Source organism: Rosa chinensis, chromosome 3, assembly GCF_002994745.2.
Source record: "Rosa chinensis cultivar Old Blush chromosome 3, RchiOBHm-V2, whole genome shotgun sequence".
Taxonomy (NCBI): Eukaryota; Viridiplantae; Streptophyta; class Magnoliopsida; order Rosales; family Rosaceae; genus Rosa; species Rosa chinensis.
In genome coordinates, this window is record NC_037090.1 from 35713262 (window position 1) to 35734689 (window position 21428).

The following is a 21428-nucleotide window of genomic DNA, read 5'->3' on the forward strand; positions in this document are numbered from 1 at the left end:
AAGAAAATTAGTTTGACTTGAAAGCAAGAAACAATAGAAAGAAAATTGAAATAAAGACAAGAGGACAACTGCCAATGTCAAGAATATAGTAAGACGGGAGTGATCGAAACTAATCAAACCATATTATTCAAATACTAATAGACGCATCATTACCTAAACTGGAGAAACTACATTGCAAAAACAAAGTTCCCAAAATTATTGGAAAAGTGGAGGGCAAGAGAAAGAAAATGTGAAATACTTACAGCATTAGTAAAAGCTGATAAAACTTCAAGCTTCTTGCACCTAATTTAAAGAATAAAAGGAAATCACAACTCACACGATTCTCAAATCCAAAAGCTTATCAACAAAACAACTCACCATTTTCAGTGACATAGACATACCAATCTTACCCATAACTCCATAAGTATAGAGTCCATCAGGCTTCTTTCGAGAACCAGCCATTGCGACCATCAAAAACGTCAAGAAGCCTCACCTAAAAGTTAAATGAAATGCAACAGACACCAAATCTGAAAACACACAACAGAGGAAACCAAGTACAATTTAACAAAAATGTGTAAATTATATCACAAAATTACAAACTCAAATCAAATCGAATCAAGCATTGATTCATTGATCCGGTACCTTGGCCTCGTCCACATGCTTTCAACAACTGGGCTCGTCGCCATCTCAAGTAGCCTCGTCATCTTTGGGTTTGGCAGTGTTTCTGGTGGCTTCCTCTGGGTACCTCACACAGAATGATATACCGTCTGGGGTACCGATTCAACTCCCGGATCCTGAACCAATAACACAGCATTAGAGGGGTAAACCGTACCGGACGGTTTACGCCTCTCCGATGCTTGAGTGAGACACTAATATATAAGTGAATCAAGTAAATAGTGGATAAAGGAGTTATTACCCGTAAAAGATAGTTGTACTGATGCTTTAATACTCGAACATGGTAAAGGAGTTTCCTCTATCTTCGAGGTGGGACACAGGTTGTTCTTCTGATGCCATATCAGCTCTCCTGTTGTGTAATTAGATGGGCTGTGCTGGCCTTGCCCCGAGCCCTGGATGGCCGGGGTGACATCCCATATGAGGCCCGCCATGGTGGGTCGTGAACCCGGCCCATGGCATAGTGCCTGGGAGTACCGAAAGGCCCCCACCGATAGTGCCAAACCTAGTGAAGACTTCCCTAGTATGTACAGGCAGTACCAGAAGAGCCGCGGAACTGCATAATTTCTCTGCCTTTGAGTTTATCTTGGATTGAAGAAGAAATCGAGAGATTCGGTGAAGGCTTCCATCTTCTGGAGACTAAGCTCACCGTCCTTGGAGTTGGAGAGAGCGAACTGACCGTCGGGATTGGCAGATGCTAGGAATGGAGCGAGATCCCCTTTGCTACCAAGATCCCCTTTCTACATCCTTTGGTCCTTCCAATTATAATTAATCTTTTGAGAGATGAGATATGGGTTTAAGGCACTACTGAGGTCGAGAGAGAGAATGGGGAAATTTAGGTTAAGATAGGAACAGGGTTTGAGAGAGAGAGAGTATTTAGGAGATGGCGGTAGAGATAGATTTGGGTGGTCTTCTTCTCATAGATGGAAAGCAAGGAGAAGGACGACGTTGGCTCCATTGATTATGATTGGATTTGAACAAGCACTGAGAGAAATTGATCATAAGGGGGATTATGTCACTGAAGGAGAAAAAGAGAGAGGAGGAATGAGTGAGCACGGATGGGAAATAGTGAACGAGTGTTATGCCAAAATTGACGCATTTGGTTTCCTAAAAGAAAAGGTGGAAAAAAGACTCCAAAGATGGAGGGAGAAAACGTTAAGTGCAGCGGGGAAGGAAGTACTTCTCAAATCAGTCATCCAATCTATCCCAACCTATGTGATGAGTTGTTTTGAAATCCCAAAGCAATTGTGTCATGACATGCACCAACTCATGGCTAGGTTTTGGTGGGGAGATAAGGGGGAGGCTCACAAAATCCATTGGGTTGCTTGGGAAAAGCTATGTGCTTCTAAGGAGGAGGGGGGACTAGGGTTTCGAAATTTGATGTTATTCAACCTGTCTCTCTTGGCGAAGCAAGGCTAGAGGCTCCTAACAAACCCGGATTCCTTGGCAGCCAGAGTCTTCAAGACGAGGTATTACCCAAATTCTGACTTTCTACATGCTTCCCCTGTGAAAAACATGTCCTTCACTTGGCGTAGTATACTTGCGGGCAGAGAAGTACTTGAAAAAGAAATGAGATACCAAATTGGCAGTGGAACTAGGGTTAATATATGAAGGGATCCTTGGCTGCCTTTGCCTTATTCCTTCAGACCCTTTTCACGGCCAATGGAGGGGACCTCTGAGTGGAGAGTTGTAGATCTCATCGATGCGGAGAACAGTGAGTGGATTGAGCCATTGGTTGACGAACTATTCACTAAGATGGAGAGTGATTTGATTTTGGGTATTCCATTAAGTTTGTGACAAATTGATTATCGTTGGATGTGGCACTTTGATAAAAAAGGGGTGTATAGCGTTAAAAGTGGATACCGAGTTGCATGTAATACTGAAGGCAGAACTGATAGAGCATCGACATCATCTCCTCCGGTGTGGCACTGGAAAGCAGTTTGGAGGGCTAATGTTCCTCCGAAAATCAGAACATTTGCATGGAGATTGATGCGTGGCATCTTGCCTACGCGCGTTGCATTGTCAAAAAGGGTGCCCATTGAAAATCCTAATTGTCTTTTCTGCCAAACCACTGTCGAATTTGACTTTCATATCTACAAATACTGTGAAGCTCTAGAGTGTTTATGGAGAGTAGGTGGCCTAAATTTGAAACCTAGAAGCTTCTGCGGCAATAATTTATTTGAATGGATGCAAGAAGTGATCTCTACACTTGGTAAGCCAGAAGTTGATTTGTTTTTTGTCAGTTTATGGATTATTTGGATGGAAAGGAATAATATATTGTGGAGAGGTGGGGACTTTAACCCCATGCACATGGTGAGCTGGGCAAGTACTACTTTGGAGGAATATCAGAGGCTACATCAAAGTAGCTTGGTGCAAAAACAACGTCCTAAGGAACGTTGGAGGTGTCCCCCTGTGGGCGGCTAAAATTAAATATCGATGGTACTTTTCAAGAGGAGTCCGGGCAAGGTGGAGTTGGGGTGATCATTAGAGACGAGCATGGGAGATTTGTGGCAGCTTTGGCAAGGCCTTTCTCTCACGCGGGTTCTGCATTTCAAATGGAGGTTGAAGCTTACCGTGCTAGCCTATTGTTAGCCATCCATCAAGGTTCGACTGAGGTTGATTTGGAGTCGGATTGCTCATTATTGGTAAGTTATCTGACTAGTGATGTTACTGATTTGTCTACTATGGGGAGGATTTTAGATGATTGTAAGCATTATATGCATGGTATAATATCTCTACAGTGTAGGCATGTCTACCGTGAAGCAAATGGTGTTGCAAATCGATTAGCACACCTTGCTAGTTTATCGTATGTTGATGATATTTGGTTAGTTGAGACACCTGCTATTATTCAGGATGTTCTCTATGAGGATGCTTGTTATAATTCAAATGTAGCTAGGGGTTTAGGTTTAATGTCCCCCCGATGCAAAATTTTACTACTATTTCAATAAATGGAACCGGGCGTGAGGCTGACTAGGCTGGGTTCCAATACCCTTTTAAAAAAAAAAAAAAAAAACACAAATAAGAAATTATGTTGTTTGAATAACACCCCATTGACCTGTCAGCTATAATGTTTGGGCATTTGAGAGGGAAAAGGCTAAAACTTGTTGGAGGGAATTCGGAAATTTCTGCTAGGGTTCAATATAGGAAATTTCAATATTTTTTAAACGACATTTAATTGTTGTCTAAATCTACTCATATCTTCAAAATGAAACAATTATGGTTTTCTATGTATTCAAACATTATCTGTTGTCTGAAAAATCAGATGACAGAAAATCAACCTTCTATCGTCTGATAGCTTTTTTGGCATAGTGAATATACGAAGGTTATAAATTGAAATACATATTGAGAATAAAAAAAAAACAAAAATATGAGAACAATTAACCACGGTTGGAGCAATATGTAATGTAATTCATTATAGTTCGATCAACACTACACTTACAATTGGTATTAGCGTATATTTAGTCTAATTTTTTTCATTGGATTTGATTATGCAACAACAGTCTCTAGTTTGTATTGAGGTAATGGCAACTTGTTTCTATTATGTAGCTTGTATATGAATATATTATTTGAAAGCACAAAAAGAGAATGCCCAGATGAGTTTGGACTCTTCTTCTTCTTCTGTGCTCGGAAGTCTGGATGATAAAACTGGTGAGGAAGGTGAAACTGAAGCTAGCAATGTCAATTATTGTTGTGTTTCTCAATTATACGTTTCTGCCAAGTCAATTATTTTTTCTAGGTCCCAAATCAATTTTTTTTTTCTGGGTGCCCAAATCAATTTTTTTTTTGGGTCAAAAATTTTGTAGGTTTAATTAATATACATATTTGTTATATAGGACAAAAAAGAAATCAAATATTAATATACATATTTGGGGGGAAATAGAGAGCTAATGGAGGGCAATAAAAGTCTGTTAAAGGTTTATTGGGGGCAATAAATGTTTTGAATCGATGTAATCTTTTTTTTTCTTAATCAAAGTTTTATTTGTCTAATTTTAGGGAGAAAAGTTCTCATTCCGGCGACCGAAATGTCTATTGGGGAGCAATACAAATTTATTAGCGGGGAGTCGGAGATAATAAACCTCTCCGGCCCCATATGAGATCTTCGACAACTTTTAAGGATTTTCAGCGAGGTTTCATAAACCTATGTTGCCCCCCAATAAAGGTCTATTGGAGGGTAATAGAGGTTTACTATTCTTCTATTAGGGGGCAGTAAAGGTCTATTTGGGGTTTAATTAAACTTTTCCAGCGACCTATGAGATCTCTGATGACCTCTTTAGGGACCTCTGGCGAGGTTTTCAAAGAAGTTTGGTGGGTTGCGGCCAGTGACCGGACTCTCGCGAAGACGCAAAGTCTCCAATGGCTTCTCTCTCTCTCTCTCTCTCTCTCTGTGTAACAAAGGATTGAGGGTAAAATAGTCTCAAAAAAAAAAAAAAAAAAAAAAAACTTAATTGGGTATTATGAAAGAGCTTTATTAGAGTCTTTATGAGTAAGGACTAAGGAGGATACTTAATGGGGCACAGAAACATTATTACTTTTCTTCCTCTCCTTCATTTTTGGTTGCTGCAATAGCAACAGATGTTACTTTTATGTAAGGACTAATTTCAGTTTACCCCCTTGAGGTTAGGGGTCGTCATCATGTTAGTCCTTCTAGTTTCAATTTAATCAGTAACACTCTTGAACTCTCCAAATTCATCAGCCGTGTCCAATTTTTGGACCTCCGTCCAAATTGGCCGTTAAATATGTTATGTGGGCCTCTTTTAGGGGGTGAAAGGGTAATTTTGAGCTCCACATTATAAATAAAATAAAATAAAATCTGTTTTTTTTTTCTTGTTTCTTTAATTTTTTATAATTTTTTTTAATAAGTTTGTCTTCAACCTATACATCACAAGTTATAATAGGTTTATAAAAACAAAAAAAATACTCTAGGTGGTTAAAAAGTCGCTCACTGGTCTACGATATTTGTAATATATCTCCGATAAAGTGAAGAATTTTAGAAAAAAAAACCCGGAGCATCGCGTGGGCTTACATTTCCTAGTTTATTCCAAAGTTCAATAAAATTCTGACCTCCTTTCTCTCAAAAAAAGAAAAAAAAAATTAATTAGGTAAGTTGAGGACCTGGGAGCAACGCGAAGGAGGTGGAGCGACGTGAAGCAAGACCCGAAGTTGAGGACGGCGATCTTCACAAATGAAGCTGACGATCTGGGTCGTCTGAACCGAGGAAGCCGGTATGAGTGCTTTGCAGTGATATTGGGAACTGGGCAACGACACCAGGAACTGAAAAACCTTGTTCTGAAAAGATGACCGCGATTTGGAAAGCTGAAGCCGATCTTGAGAGGGACAATTTTTTTTTTTTAAGGGTGGCGGTAGAAAGAAGAGAAAGTTTTTTTTTTCTAGGGTTTGGGTTTTTTTTTTTTTTTTTTTTTCTCTTCGAAGCTAGGGCTAGAGACTCGTGCTAATAATGTATAAAAGTAAATGAGAATTGGTCTATTTTTTTTTTTTTTTTTTTTTTTTTTAAAAAAAAACCCCCACCCCATTCCCACCCTTGATGGGGCTCAAACTCCTGACCTCTTATTTCATTTCATTTGATAGTCCCTTTATAAAAGGATAAAATTACAATGGAAATATCAATTACAATAATGATAGTAAATGCTGATTGAGCTGTAATCGTAATTCCTTGATTCCCTCTTCATTAGTTACTTTGACGAAGGAACATAATGTGTTTCGTCAGTTACATATAAGTGTCATTTTAAAACTTATATTAGTCATAAGGCCACTTAAATTTTTTTTGCACACATCAGGCCAGTTTAATGCTCAAAAGCATCAGTTTCTTTTTTGTTACACCAATTTTGCCCTCAACTCTCTCTCTCTCTCTCTCCCCCCTTTCTTTGATAGAGCTGTTTTTCGAAAACAGATCACTCTCTCTCACTCTCTCTCTCTCTCTCTCTCTCTCTCTCTCTCTCTCTCTCTCTCTCTCTCTCTCTCTCGCTCTCTCTCGCCCTGGCGTTGCCGATCTGGAATGTCGAACTCGACGATCTCAAGTCGCAAGCTACCGTCCCGCAAGTCGCTGACGACTCCTTACTCTCGTCCGCCTCCGAACAAAGCCGAGCAAGGGAAGCGTTGGTTGTCCAACGTTGTTGATCCGGCTTATCGGCTCATCTCCGGTGGCGCCACTCATCTTTTTACCTCTTTCTTCTTGCTGGTGAATTTTGTCAATGCTCTACCGGCGCCTAATGTCCAGCCATCACGGTCAATCCCTATTCTTTCTATGTTAGGGTTTTGAGTTGAAATTTTTGGGGTTAATTTGAAATTGGATTCAATTAGGGCATTGGATTCATGTATATTCATTAATTGATGGGAGCAATATTGGTTGATTGACATTTGTGAAGTTTTATAGAATACTATTAATAAAATTTTGACTATAAGCTTCGATTGTGCTTGCTTGGCTTTGCATACTACTACATGCTATTAAACATGAAAAGAATGCCTTCACATAAAAATTCTGTAGTGTATAATTAATCATTATCTCTAAGTTTAATTATGGAGTCTGGTTTGCTTCAATATGTTCTTTAGGATGGAGACGTAATAACGAACAGGGTGCACAGGTCTGACAAATATATTGTCTCGGTTTTCAAAACAATGCCTTGGTGCTTCATTGTTTATCTATCGAATAAATAAATGATTGCATCCTTTGTGTGTATCAGTGTGTATAAATGATTGCATCCTTTGAAGTCCATTGATTCATTTTAGAGGTCTATACATATTTCTTTAGTTTGGAATCTTTGTGCTGATAGATGAAATGTTTATTTAGAGGATGCACAGAAATGTGTAGTGAGTGTGTACAAAAGTAAGGGACCCTTCCATAACTAGTGAGTGCACAAACAATTACACATTGATACACAGTAAACAACCATCTGTCATAATTAAACCAAGCAGCTCAAGAGGTTTTAGCGAGACAGCTCAAGATTTATGGTGACATTTTGAAAATCCTTCTTCTATATGGGCCGGACCCATATCTCTACCATTTCTTGTTGGAATTTGTGTTACACTATTAACATGTATAATAAGTTGGTTTTGTGCAATCAGTATCTATGTCAGTAGCTTTTTATTATTGGTCCAGTAACTTTGTATATGTTATAGTAGTTTTTTGTACATGTGTCAATAGCTTTTTATTACTAGTCCAATAGTTTTGTACATGTTTTACAATAGCTTTATATACCTAGTTAGTAGCTTTTTTTACTGGTCCAGTAGCTTTGTACATGTTTTACAGTAGTTTTCTATACCTGTGTCAATAGTTTTTTTTATTACTGGTTTAGTAGCTTTGTACATGTGCTATAGTAGATTTTTGTACCTATGAAAGTAGTTTTTTAGATTGCTTATTTTTCATTATCTAGTTGATAAAGTGTTTGGCTCCAGTTTTGTTGCAGCTGGTCAACAGTCTCTTTTCTGCGCTGGCCTGCCAGCACCATTTGGGTGCGGTCGTCGGGGGTGTCCATTGACCTGACTTCTTTTGAGCGATTGTGGATGAGGAGAGTACCAACCTCGTCGCAGGATTCTTTGTGCCTTATGGTGAGGACTTTTGCTGAGCTTCTTCAAAATCACACAATCGATACTCGACGTCATAGATCGAGCAGAGCGAAAATCACTGGGAAGTGGGGAGAACTTGCTAAAGCGTGACTTTAGCTTGGCTGGTTTGCGAGGGTGTTACCCTTGCTTGGCTGGTTCTGTAACCGTTGTGGTCGTGGTACTACAGTCGGCTCCCTAGGAGACTAGGACCGAAGCACGTTGACAGAGGGTTTGGTGGCACTGACAGTCGACTCCTGAGGATTCTGGGACTGGAGTGTGGTCACCGGTGAGAGAAGGAAAGGGATTGCTCCGGAGAGGCTTGAATAATCGTAGAGATTAATTGATGAATTGTGTGTCTTGTTACTTCGTTGTAGCCTCTATATATAGGCTACCAAGCCATAGTGGTTGGCCTTAAACAAATCATGATGGGTTAAGCACTTAAGCACTAATGGAATCATGGTGGTTTAAACACTTAAACACTAATGGAATCATGGTGGTTTAAACACTTAAACACTAATTGAATCATGGTGGTTTAAACACTTAAGCACTAATGAAATCATGATAGGTTTTCCCTATTGGCCACCATGAAATGTAGTGGAATGTTTCCCCACGTGCCTGCCATATTCCTTCATTGAATGGAGTATGAATATTTGCATGGGCGTGCCTTTTCTTGCAGCTTGCATAATCTTCCATAATTCTGCAGGTAGGCTTTATTTAGCCTCTAAATAATATATTTTGAACTTGTCGACAATATATAGCTTGAGCCACTGACATTGGCTCAATTTCTCCAAAACACGTCTTGTCAGGCCAAGATGCTCATTTTGGGTTCAAACATAAAGAGTGCCACGTTTGCAGCACAACGATACATTGTTGTTTTTAGTTTTCATTTCAAATACTAATATCTTGTTGTATCTCTGTTATTGCAGAATTCTTTTGCATATGTAGTAGTCAATTTCGAAAATCATGTGAATTTGGATATTGAAGCCTCCATGGACCAAGAGATTATTTGGCCAACCAAAAAATGTTGAACGTGCTGAAGGTGGCAAAATTATGCCTATGGGTTTAGAGCATCACCATTGAAAAATGATAATAGCATTACAATATTGACGGTAGTTTTATACAACTATTGTAATAGATTTTCACCACTATGGTAGTGACTTTTGACAACTATGGAAGTTAATTTTTACATTGTGATATCATTGTTGAATGTTGCATACTTTTTATATCATTGAATATGTTTTCTTTACTCGATTGCAGTAGCATTTTTGTTTTGGTTGTATCTTTTACATTTCCATAGATTTGTTAGTCGTTGAGAATAGCTCTCTCAATCTCTTGGAGTAGCTTTTGTTCTGTGTGATAGTAGTTTTTGTCCTGCTTGGTTATAACTTTTGGCATTGATGAGAGTAGCTTTTGTTGCTGGTGATGATGACAATAGCCATTTGTTGTTGGTGAGAGTATCTTTTTGTGTCGGTGACAATAGCTTTTGTTGTTGGTGACAGTAGCTTTTGTGACCTCGTTGGAAATCTCACCAGCGTACCTTTTGTTTGTGATAGTAGCTTTTGTTGTTGGTGATAATAAATTTTGTGACATCGCCAGAAATCTCACCAGCATAGCTTTTGTTGCTAGTGACAGTAGCTTTTATTGCTAGTGATAGTAGCTTTTGTGACCTCACCGGAGGTTGCCTAAAATCTCATCAGAGTAGTTTTTATTGCTAGTGACAGTAGCTTTTGGTGTTAGTGACAGTAGGTTTTGTAGTCGCTGAAAGTTGGCCAGAGACCAGTCGGAGGTCGGCCGGAGTTGACCGGAGACCTCGCCAAAGAGGAGAGAGAGAGAATGGTTGTTGACTTTTTACTCTAGTTTTTGTAGTCGCTGAAAGTTGATGAAAGAGAGAATGGTTGTTGACTTTTTGTTAGTGACAGTAGTTTTTGTAGTCGCTGAAAGTTGACCAGAGACCAGTCAGAGGTCTGCCGGAGTTGACCGGAGACCTCGCCAGAGAGGAGAAAGAGAGAATGGTTGTTGACTTTTTACTCTAGTGGCATTTATGTAAATATGTTGGTTTTTTATATCCAAAATATAACACCATTTTTAATCTAGTGGTTTTATGAGAGAAAAAATTAATTGGTGACCTTATAGCTAAAATAACATTCAAATATACACTTATACTCAAATTAATTTATAAGAGTAAATGTTTTCATATAATTATTTTTGTTTTTCCTGGAATATGCCTGGAATCCAGATTACATGAGAATTTGTTTCCTTATGGGTGTGGAAGACCGACCAATTATAGCGTATAAATAAAATCCTGGTGTCTACCCTAGATAGATCAAGGTGACGAAGTTGTTCGAAGCTGATGGAGGAGATGGTGGTGCTTCGGTTATCCACCAAAGTGAAACAAGAAAGTAGCCCATACCCAGATCGGGGGGAGGTGAGCGAGGATTATATTGAAAGTAAGGTTTTCGAGGGCAATTGGGAGCCGCAGTAGCCTTGATTACCCAGTTATTTGGGAGGAGCGCTCCTAGATTTGAGACAATTTTGGGTCAACCTCCGATCTGTCCAGAATGTTTCATCCCCCTACAGGACTAGGTGCACACAATTAATCGCAGAATCTCTGTCACTCATGCGTGTCCCCGAGGAGGAACATCCCAATGCCATCAACAAGTTACTGGAGGTGCTTGACGCCACAGTCTCCACCGAGCTGCCTATTGACGTGGCCATATGGGACATGACTTTTCTATTCGGCAGCGATGCCGTATCTGAATCCATGGACATGTATAAGCCCAATCTTGTTCCCGCGACAAGGTCATCGATTGAAGCCCTGGAGAGAGTGAACTTCGATCATACGTTGCCTTTTGAAGATCCATGTGTTATTTGTTTGGAGGATTTCAGTGTTGATCAAATGGTTATCCACTTGCCCTGTTCGCACTATTATCATGAACATTGCATTGTCCAGTCACTGGAGATCAGTCACATGTGTCCCCTCTGCCGCTACCCAATGCCAACTCTGGTGGAGGAAGTGCCTCCTCAACCCTGTTGAGCCCCAGTATGCCTCTTCATTTATTTGCAATTGCTAGTTTAGTTTCTTCTTCTATTGTCACAGTCTAGTGCTGTTTAATTTGCTGAAATTATAATCTTTTCTACACTTATGCTTTACAACTGGTCATTGCCTCTTCAGGTTTCACATCTTGTTTCAAACTATAATTCAAAGCTTCATTTTAGTTTGATCAATCTGTATTAACAGTTTTTTGTTTAAAAAATTGATACCCATGTTGTCACTTTTGGTCCTGAATCATACCCCTGTAAAAAGTTGCTTGCTTTAATTGTTGATCTTCTCTGAGAAGATGTGAAATTTGCAAAACTTGGGGTGTGCTTCATATGAAACTTATAAGGTCTTAGTTTTGACTTCTTGGACTTACGTGCATTTGAATACATTCATGTTTAGTTGCTTAAGTTGTGCACTATCAACAATGCAAAAGAAGAGAAGTTGGAAGATATGCTTCATGTGACCATAACCATTTTCTGGTTTTGGAAGCAAAGTAGTACCAGTATTCTAAGTTAACTTCGGCTTAGGAATCAGTTTAAACTTGTGTAATAGACAGCTACTTTGCGGCTGGGCAGAGCTGAATGAAGCTTCTGTATCCACATAATTTAGTGTTGTCGGATGTAAGAAACCACAGACATTTCATCTTTTGTTCTGCCTCATGACTTTGTTTGCATCATTACAAAAGGGTACTAAGACAAGTAGTTACATCTGAAGGGTTCATTCTGTCACTACTATATTCTTTAAGAATCATACTGAGGTAGTGCAAAAATCTTGAGTTGTAATAGTTCTGTTGAATGGCAATTTGACCTTTTGATTCCAAATTTTTTTTTTTTTTTGTCAGGTTTAATTATCGACACATGGCCAATACTTTATCCCTGTACAGGTAAGCACACAGATCTTCTCCTCCTAGATGATCTTTTTTTCTTTTCTCATGTAAATAGTTATGTTTTCTTTTGATTTAAAGGACGGTTAGCCACTTGGAATACCTGATGAGAGGATAATACTTATGCTGGCAGGTGACATAGCCTGTAATGCTAGAAACAAGTACCCTGCCCAAGTTTTAATAATGAAAACCACAGACTCAACTTGTATGGAGATAATGTTGAGGTGAGATTCCCTGATTATAGGCTGATTCCAGAGACTCAACTTGTATGGTATACGTGTCTACCTGGGTACTATGTCGATATTGTGAGAGTGAGACTGATCGAGAACTGAGAATTTAGGTGAATCTGATTGTTTCTCCTTTTGAATGTACTTCTGCTGTATTTATTTTCTAAATTTCTTTTTCTTCTTCTGGTTATAAACCAAAACTTGATTCTTTGGAAGTAACAAAAATATGAAGTTCCCTATTCGATTATGCTTCCCAATTTCCTTGATTAACTCCTCCTTTGCAACCTCTGCCCCAATCTGAAAGCAGGGAGTTTCTGTACATATATTATAGTGAATTACCAATGCAGGAGAGAATCCTGATTGCTAGATGAACCCTATGCAACAAAATTCAAGATACCTCAGCAACTTTTCGTTGCTATTTATTTTTCGTTTAGCATTTCACTGTATTCCCCCCTCTCCAATTTAGCATCTTCTGTGCTTAATTTGATTGTTCAACATTTATATTTAGCGGCTATTTATCAGCTCTCTTGTATTGCTGTGTATACTTGCGATTTGAACTTGTGTAATCACTCATTCTTACTTGTTTTATTATCACTGTTGCTAATGATAAATAGGCACTCTTTTTTAGCTTAGATATTTATGAGCTGCTGACCGTTACTTGAGGCACTTGGGATCCTAAATGAGATATGGGGGACCCAATCAGGGTCCGCTGTGTGAGAAGCATATACCGAATGCTGAAAACCCCATGTGCTATAACACACCAATATTAGAGAAAATTAGACTTTCTAAGATCTGTGTGAACATGTGCGTGCGTTTTTTTTTTTGGGAGTTTGAGAGCAAATTCACTGTTCACCACCACCAGAATACCAACTAATGAGCAAGCCATGCCTACCATAAAGCTGAAGGGAAAGCGGGTGTGAGAACCCTTGTTGCTTGAAGCTTATTATTTGTAGTCTTATTTTGTCTGTATATTTTGGACTTCCATCTGCTCATTAATTGTGAAATAGGGGACCGTGATGTTGTCCCGAGTAGAACTTGCTTCAAGGACATGAAAAGCATCTGGGATGATGTAGGTATAGTTTGTAGCTTGAATGGTCATACAAGGGGATATTTTTAGCATTTCATGCTTCTTTATACGGATCTGTTAATGATATATATCATGTTCAGTTGTTATAATATGTAGTTACATTTTGTGTATACTTCGATTAGTTGCAATTGTAAAGCATTAGAAGGAGTAATTGAGATGCGACACTATGTTCAGATTTTTGCATATCTTTGGACAATTATTATATAAGGGTAGAGGACCATGGACCAGTGATGCATCAGTTGGTGATATGGTTAAACGACCACACCTCTAAATTATACATAGGCATTATGTACCGCAGGATTCATGGCCGAACTTGCCTTTGGACGTATCCTTGAATTTGATCGAACCATGCTGAGAATGCATCACTCACATATTTCTGTCTCTGTTAGAAAAAAAACTGAAGAGACTGAGATCTGGAAAGTAGTTCGTTTGTTTTGTATTTAAGCCGGAATATGCCACGGATTTTCAATGTCTCTTTTAGTTTTTTCTTTTTCTTTTGGACAAAGGATCTAAATTAGAAATACAACAAACTTCATAGATAAGAAACTTCATTAAAGTACTAACACAGCACGAAGTTTTGGATTAAACAGTTCACATTTTCCTAGCCAAAATAGTAAAAAACTATATGCATTAGCTAAAGCACAAACAAATCTGGATATTTAGCCATGACTTGAGTCTCCAACTCGCATGTTGCTTCCTCGATCCCATGATACTGCCAGAACACTTTCACCAAGCGAATGCTCCTACCAGGAAGAATTTGTTCTTTTTCATCAACAATTCTAACCATCCTCTCGTCATAGGATAGATCTTTGTGAATTTTCAAATCTTTCCAATTCAAAACATGTGAAGCATCTTCATGGTTTTTCTTCAAAACAGAGATATGGAATACATCACGGACACCGGATAGTTTAGCTGGAAGAGCTACTCGATAAGAATGTTCACCAACTACATCCGAAACCTCAAAAGGACCAGCAAACCGCGGAGTGACTTCCAAAATGCATATCAGAAATTCAGAATAGGTAGGTATGACTCACATGTCAGTGGAAGTAGATGCTTCTGGCTTATTTTAGTAATGATGATGGTTTTGAAAAGAACTCCACACGGTCAGCTTCAAGGCAAGTGCTGAAATCCTTCACTTTGTCTTCAGCCTTTATTTTCCATAACAATCTTTCTGTTTGATTGACGTTGCTTTTCGAACGAATAATCAGTTTTACTGCTTTCGCTGTCTCCCTATTGAAGCAAGTGGTACATTAACTCATATATATGCTTCCAAAATATATCCGGTAATGAATATGAATATGACCATCTTTTCTATTGAAAACTAATGCCCCTTTTTCAGAACATGAACTTCAACATCACCTATCGACATGAACAAGTGAAAGCGAATAATATGTGTGACCAAAAGCATGACCTACATGATGACATGGTGCTGCTGAGAATAACCTCCAGCATTAAACATTTGGAGTTTTAAGTTTATGATTATTAAAAATTAAATTAAGGCCTAATAAACTTCAGCATCACTAAACGACATGAGCACCTACAGTAAAGACGAGGAAAAGATTTCATGCTCAAAATTATTCATCCATTTTTCTACATGGTAGTTGATTCCTATTTGCCAAAACCAATATTTATAGCAAATAGAGTTATGTATCATTTAGTTCAAATTTACTTTTATTTGATTAAAAAAATTGGAATAGATGCTCACCCATATCTACAGTCCAAATGAGATTCAAGTGCCCTTTGATTTTATACTTCTCTAACAGTTGAGCAGAAGTCCCATCATACACTAAATTTCCTTTATCCTTCTGAGGTTGGTGTCATCCACTCGAAAGCTTGGTTAATAACGCAAGCACTTCCAGAAGAATCAATGTCTTTAATTTTTGTTATGGAATTCAATAAGTCATCGGTGAAGCGAACCTATGTGGGAAAGAAATGAGAAATAATTATAGGTCGTGAAACTATTGATGAGAAATATATTTATTTTTTTGGCAATCTGATGAGGAACATTGATCCTATTTCAACAACTGAACAGCATACTGCATTTTATTAGAGAATACACAGGTACGGTGAATTCCATTTAGCTATGTAACTCCCCATTAATCTATCCTGTTTACTTAACGATTTTCTCCCTTCTTTTAGTATAATGTTAATAGACCGATACTCTCAATAAAGGGCTGATTGTTGTATGCTATGACAATGTCAAGTTTACAATAGGGAAAAATTTGGGAAAGTAGCAGCTCACCTTCCATATAGCGTTTTTGAACAGCATAGAGTCGATATTAAGCAGAGAATGAAGTTGGTCAAGCTCCAGCAGGGCAGCTGTAATAGCCTGAGCCAAGTTGCTGTCTTCATCAGCAATATAAAAACAGTTCCGTTTCTTGGCATAAAGGGCTAGCTTCTTCCAAACAGAGTCGCTAGTAATCAAAGTTGAACCATTCCCCAATATCCAAAGGCAACACCTACACAGAAACAATTGCAGAAATCAGACATGTCTGAGATGCATCATATAGCATAACTAGAATGAAATCTTATAGAAAGTACCTTGCACGCGTTAGGGCAACATTTTCTCTTTGCCGGTGAATAAGCTTGAGCTTGATTACCTTAGTACTAATAGCATCATTTCAAATGGGAGAAAATCATGGATTAATTTCATGATTTTCATCGTCTGTGTTTGCAGGGATCCATTCACTTCCAATTGTCATGACTGAGACACAAAGAGGAAGACTTGAGAAATACAGAGGTAAAGTGTGCTTATCCAGATTGCACATTTTACATGAGTTTCCAGAACCTTCCTACACCATTCATCCTATGCAAATAGAAGTTGTCTATAGATTTGTAAACTTTGGCATTAATAGTACAGGATGTACTCCTTTTCTAATGATTGCTATTGTATAGTATATTTTAGGAGGATTTATTAACGAGGTATGTTAAGAACTCTAATCTACATGCCTTTCTTTAAAATACAGGCCACTTGAATATACGATGATACTTGGAGCATCTGTCAAAGATCTGAATGCCTTTGCTTGGTTATCAAGAAGCTTGAAAATACGTTTGCTCTCTCTTTATATATGCTCTCTCCGGTTAGACAGTAAAGATTGAGAGACAACCATAATTTGCTCTTAAAGGCCTGAAGAGTTCTTGATCTATTATTTGTGCTAATGAACTAAAATGCTGTTACTTGAATCATAGAAAGTGAGGCCAACGTCCCTCTCTTCACTTCTGTAAACAATTCACTCACAATTCTTGTTGGATTTGTATCAATGAATTGAAAATATGCTTCTACAATGTATAAGTAATTACAACAATAATTTATACAATAGTATATGGATTACAATACACAACATGTATCTGAGATAAAGGAATTGTAATTGCAAGAGAAACTGACTTGTGATTCGATAGAGGCTTGCAGATTGGCAATGTCCTTTAGACAGAATTTCACCCCTACTCAGTGCTTGTAGTTCGTTAGGCTTCTATCCACCAGGATACAACTATCGATAATCCAAGAGCCTAGCACCAGACCTTAGATTCTAGCGAACGTACTAAGTGTTTTTCTCTCTGAAGGAAAGGAAGGAAAAATAAATCTGTGTATGTGAGAGGAAGACCTGTTGGGTTTATATAATGTTTGAGACACCACTTCAGTTTAAATTGAAGAGGTAAGTTGCCTTTCAATAACCTCTTTAGTTCAAATTCAAAAAGTAAGTTGATCAGACTTGTGCTTTTGAATTCAACCGTTCAAAAACTGAATTCTATTCCACCACCGTTTGGAAATCTCATTGAGGAAGATCCAAGTGAGGTGAAAATCCCCTTGAGATGGATCCGAGTGAGGAAGACAATCTTAGAGAGGTAATATCCCCTTGAGATGGATCCGAGTGAGGAAGAAAATCCTTGACAGATCCCTTTGAGACAAATCTAATCCTCCTCAATAGAAACCGATTTCTATTCAAACTCTAACAATTCTAACTCCCGCGGCAATGCGCGGGCAAGCATTTCTAGTTTCTATTAATCTATTGCCTATCGGCCTGCCGCAGCACACACATGACAAATAGTGCGATTTCTTTCTATATTTAATATTGTTATTTCGGCCAAAGGTAGTGTACTAGTTCAGTCCAGAAATTCTTCCGATCCATGAAATTTTGGGTCTTGACTAAAAGTACTAAAATGAGCAAAAATTATTCCACTTAACCCAGCAACAGATTTTTGTTCTCACATACACAATTTAATAGCAAATGGCCATTTTACCCCCAACTCAATTAATGAATTACGGCTCATTCTCTCTCTCTCTCTCTCTCTCTCTCTCTCTCTCTCTCTCTCTCTCTCATTCACATCGTCGTTTCTTCGATTCTGGTAGCCAAGCCGGTCGATATGAACACCGTCGTCTCTCTTCGCTCTCTCTCTAGCACGACGCCTCTCACCTCCAAATCTGATTCCGGTTCCGTGAAGCTGTGGAGAACCTTGCTTGGTAAATCGTTGCAGCCGAGAAGCTTGAGCGAGTTCGGAGTTGGGCAGCTCTGGTACGTCACCTTGAACCTCTCCACCGCCTTCGGCATGCCTTTGAAATCAGACCTGGTAGGCAATCTCGGAGTCAGAGCTCCAAAGCACCAGCGAGGCATCCAACTCGGGTGCCCAGAGCATCTCTGGGTGCTCTGGGTGCCTAAATCAATTTTTTAAATCAATTTTTTTTGTGGGCTCCGAGAATGAAAGAAAAATGAAAAGAAAAAAAAAGTTTTATACAATTTGGTCTTGTTTTCATTATACATTTGTTCTTTTTTTTTTTAATAGAATGGGGGCAATGAAGGACTATTGGGGGCGATAGAGGTCTGTTAAAGGTCTATTGGTGGGCAATAAATGTTTTGAATTGATGTAATCTCCTCATTTTTTCTTTAATAAAAGTTTTATTTATCTAATTTTAGAGAGACTAGTTCTTATTCCGACGATCGAAAGGTCTACCGAGGGGTAATAGAGGTTTCTTGAGGGTGGCAATAGACCTCTTTGGCCCCATATGAGATCAAGGGACTTTCAATAAAGTTTCATAAACATTAATTGCCCCCCAATAAATGTCTATTGAGGGGTAATAGAGGTTTATTAGGGGGCAATAAAGGTCTATTTGAGGGCAATAAATTTTTCCGGCGACCTATGAGATCTCCGATGACTTCTTTCGGGACCTCCAGTGAGGTTTTCAAATAAATTCAGTGGGTGGCGGCCGGTGACCGGAATTTTACGACCCGTGATCGGACTCTGATGAAGTCTCCTATAGCTTCTCTATCTCTATGTAACAAAGAAATGAGGGTAAAATAGTCTAAAAAGAAAAACAAGAAGACTTTATTAGAATTTTTATGGACAAGGGTAATTAAGAAAACTTAATAGAGTTATCACAACATTAGAGGCGTTCTCTCTCTGACGAACGCGGCACCCAAAACCCTAATATGGAGGTTTTAGCATGGAATTGCTGTGGATTAAACAACCCGGCGGCGGTTCAGGCGTTGAAGGTTCTCATTCAACAGCAGCGTCCTTCCATTATCTTCATCTCTAAGACCAAAGTGGATGATTGGGAGTACATGAACAGTCTGCGACTGCAGCTAGGGTTTCGCAATTGCGAAGCGGTCTGGAGTGAGGGGCAATCAGGGGGGATTGTTATGTTTTGGGCGGATGATTTGGATGTTGTTCTTCGCTCGAAGTCTGCCCACCACATCGATGTGGAGATTAGGGCTACTGACGGTTCGGGTATAGCCTGGAGATTGACTGGTTTTTATGGACATTCGGTGACGGCTTCCCGTCATCTCACGTGTAATTTGCTTCGCTCTTTGGGTGAGGAGTCTGCCCTACCGTGGGTGGTGATCGGTGACATGAATGAATTGTTACATGCATCGGAGAAGGAGGGTGGGGTGGTGCGACGTGAAAACCAGATGCAGCCTTTCCGGGACGTGTTGACTGAATGTGATCTGATTGATCTAGGGTTCACTGGTTCTCCTTTCACCTGGAAGGGGCCAGGGATGAGAAGCAGACTGGATCGTGCAGTGGCCACGACCACCTGGTCTAACATCTTCACGGTGGCGCGTGTGCGTCATCTGGCCCCTATCCATGGCGACCATGTTCCGCTCTTGTTGGGTGCTTTCCAAGTTCAGCCGAGGCAGGTGGTGAGGCAGAAGTACCGGTTCCCCTTTGAGAGCTGCTGGACGCAGCGTCCAGACTGCCTGGATGTCGTGCAAGAGGGGTGGATGGCTGATGTCCCTGGTTTTCCTATGTTCCAGGTCTGTAAGAAGATTACACATACCCGGTTATTTCTGAATGACTGGCAGAGACGGGTCTTTGGAGTTCGCAAGTGGGAAATTGGGATGTTAAGGGATAGGTTGCAATTCCTACTTTCTCAGCCTCTATCTGAGTCAAATCAACAAGATTCAAAGTTGGATGCTTTGCTCGAAGAGGAAAATGCTTATTGGCGTCAACGCTCTAAGGTGACTTGGTTAGTGGAGGGGGATAGAAATACGAAGTACTTTCATCGAAAAGCTTCAAACAGGAGAGTGAAGAATCGATTGCAAGGGCTTTTTGACCACAATGGTTTGTGGCAAGAGTCAGCAGAAGGGATGGAGTCTGTTGTGCTTCATTATTTTTCTAAAATGTTCAAGGCAGGTGACATTGATTACGGGCATATGCATTCTGTTATTGATCTTTTGCAACCTAGAGTTACGGCAAATATGAATGCCGACCTTTGTGCTCCTTATATGGCGGTGGAAATCAAGGCTGCATTGTTCTAGATGTACCTTACCAAAGCACCGGGTCTGGACGGTATGCCTCCTCTGTTGGATGTTGTTGGGGGAGACGTTGTTGATGCGGTGCAGAATTTTCTTCATTCTGGGCAGCTGCTAGGTGAGGTCAATTTCACTAATATCTGCTTGATTCCTAAGGTTAAGAATCCTCAGTCTGTTTCTGATCTTCGTCCCATTTCCTTGTGCAATGTTGTGTATAAAATATGTTCTAAAGCTATCGCTAATAGACTTAAGAAGATTTTATCTCAGATTATCAGTCCCTTTCAGAGTGCTTTCATTCCTGGGAGGCTGATTACAGATAATACTTTGGTGGCAAATGAGGTATCCCACTACATTCATAATTGTCATTCTAGTACAGATGGTGTTTTCTCGCTGAAATTGGATATGAGCAAAGCATATGATCGTATGGAGTGGAGTTTTCTTGAATCTGTTTTACTCCGTTTGGGTTTTGATGAATCTTGGGTTGCTTTGATTATGCAATGTGTTACCACAGTTAGATATGCGTTCTTGCTGAATGGGCAACCTAGAGGGTATCTCACTCCTACTAGGGGACTTCGTCAAGGGGATCCGCTATCACCTTAGCTTTTCTTACTCTGTGCTGAAGTATTTTCTGCTTTACTAGAGCGTCAAGTATTGAATGGGGAGTTGCAAGGTATTAGTGTCTGCGAAGATGCGCCTGTTATTCATCATCTATTATTTGCAGATGATAGCTTATTATTTGGCAGAGCTAGTATAACTGAGTGTTTTCATATTAAGAAGGTGTTGGAGGATTATGAGTTGGCATTCGGACAACAGATTAATTTTTCTAAAAGCAGCATTGTTTTCAGCAAGAAAGTTCCAGAGGCAGACAAACATGCTATGGCTGGCTTTTTGGGAGTTCCTATTGAAGCTAAACATGATAAATATTTGGGCCTCCCTACCTATTTGGGGCGCAACAGAACTGAACCTTTCTCTTATATCAAAGAAAGTTTGAGTAAGAAGTTGGCAGGTTGGCAAGGTCAATTACTAAGCGGTTTTGGTAAGGATTTGCTGATAAGGGTTGTGGCTCAGGCTCTTCCCTCTTATGCTATGAGTTGTTTTTTGTTACCAAAGGACTTTTGTGATTCTCTTCATCAGATGTGTGCCTGGTTTTGGTGGGGGAGTAAAGCAGATAACCAGAAAATTCACTGGATGTCTTGGGAACGCTTGTGTAGGCCCAAGGATGAAGGAGGGATGG

General features: G+C 39.4%; 1 protein-coding gene and 1 long non-coding RNA gene across 2 annotated transcripts; one reads left to right on the forward strand and one right to left on the reverse strand.

Annotated features, from left to right (window-relative positions):
• The first annotated feature begins 10438 nt into the window (after positions 1–10438).
• Positions 10439–12843, forward strand: LOC112191496. The gene is made up of 3 exons (XR_002932969.2): positions 10439–11251; positions 12093–12134; positions 12268–12843. It is a non-coding gene; the product is annotated as an uncharacterized LOC112191496 (long non-coding RNA).
• Positions 12844–14082: 1239 nt separating this feature from the next.
• LOC112194499 lies at positions 14083–15157 on the reverse strand. The gene is made up of 2 exons (XM_024334731.1): positions 15154–15157; positions 14083–14435 (listed from the first exon to the last, which is right to left on the reverse strand). The coding sequence occupies exons 1-2, from the start codon at positions 15155–15157 to the stop codon at positions 14083–14085; spliced, it is 357 nt and encodes a 118-aa protein (XP_024190499.1).
• Between the last annotated feature and the right edge of the window lie 6271 nt (positions 15158–21428).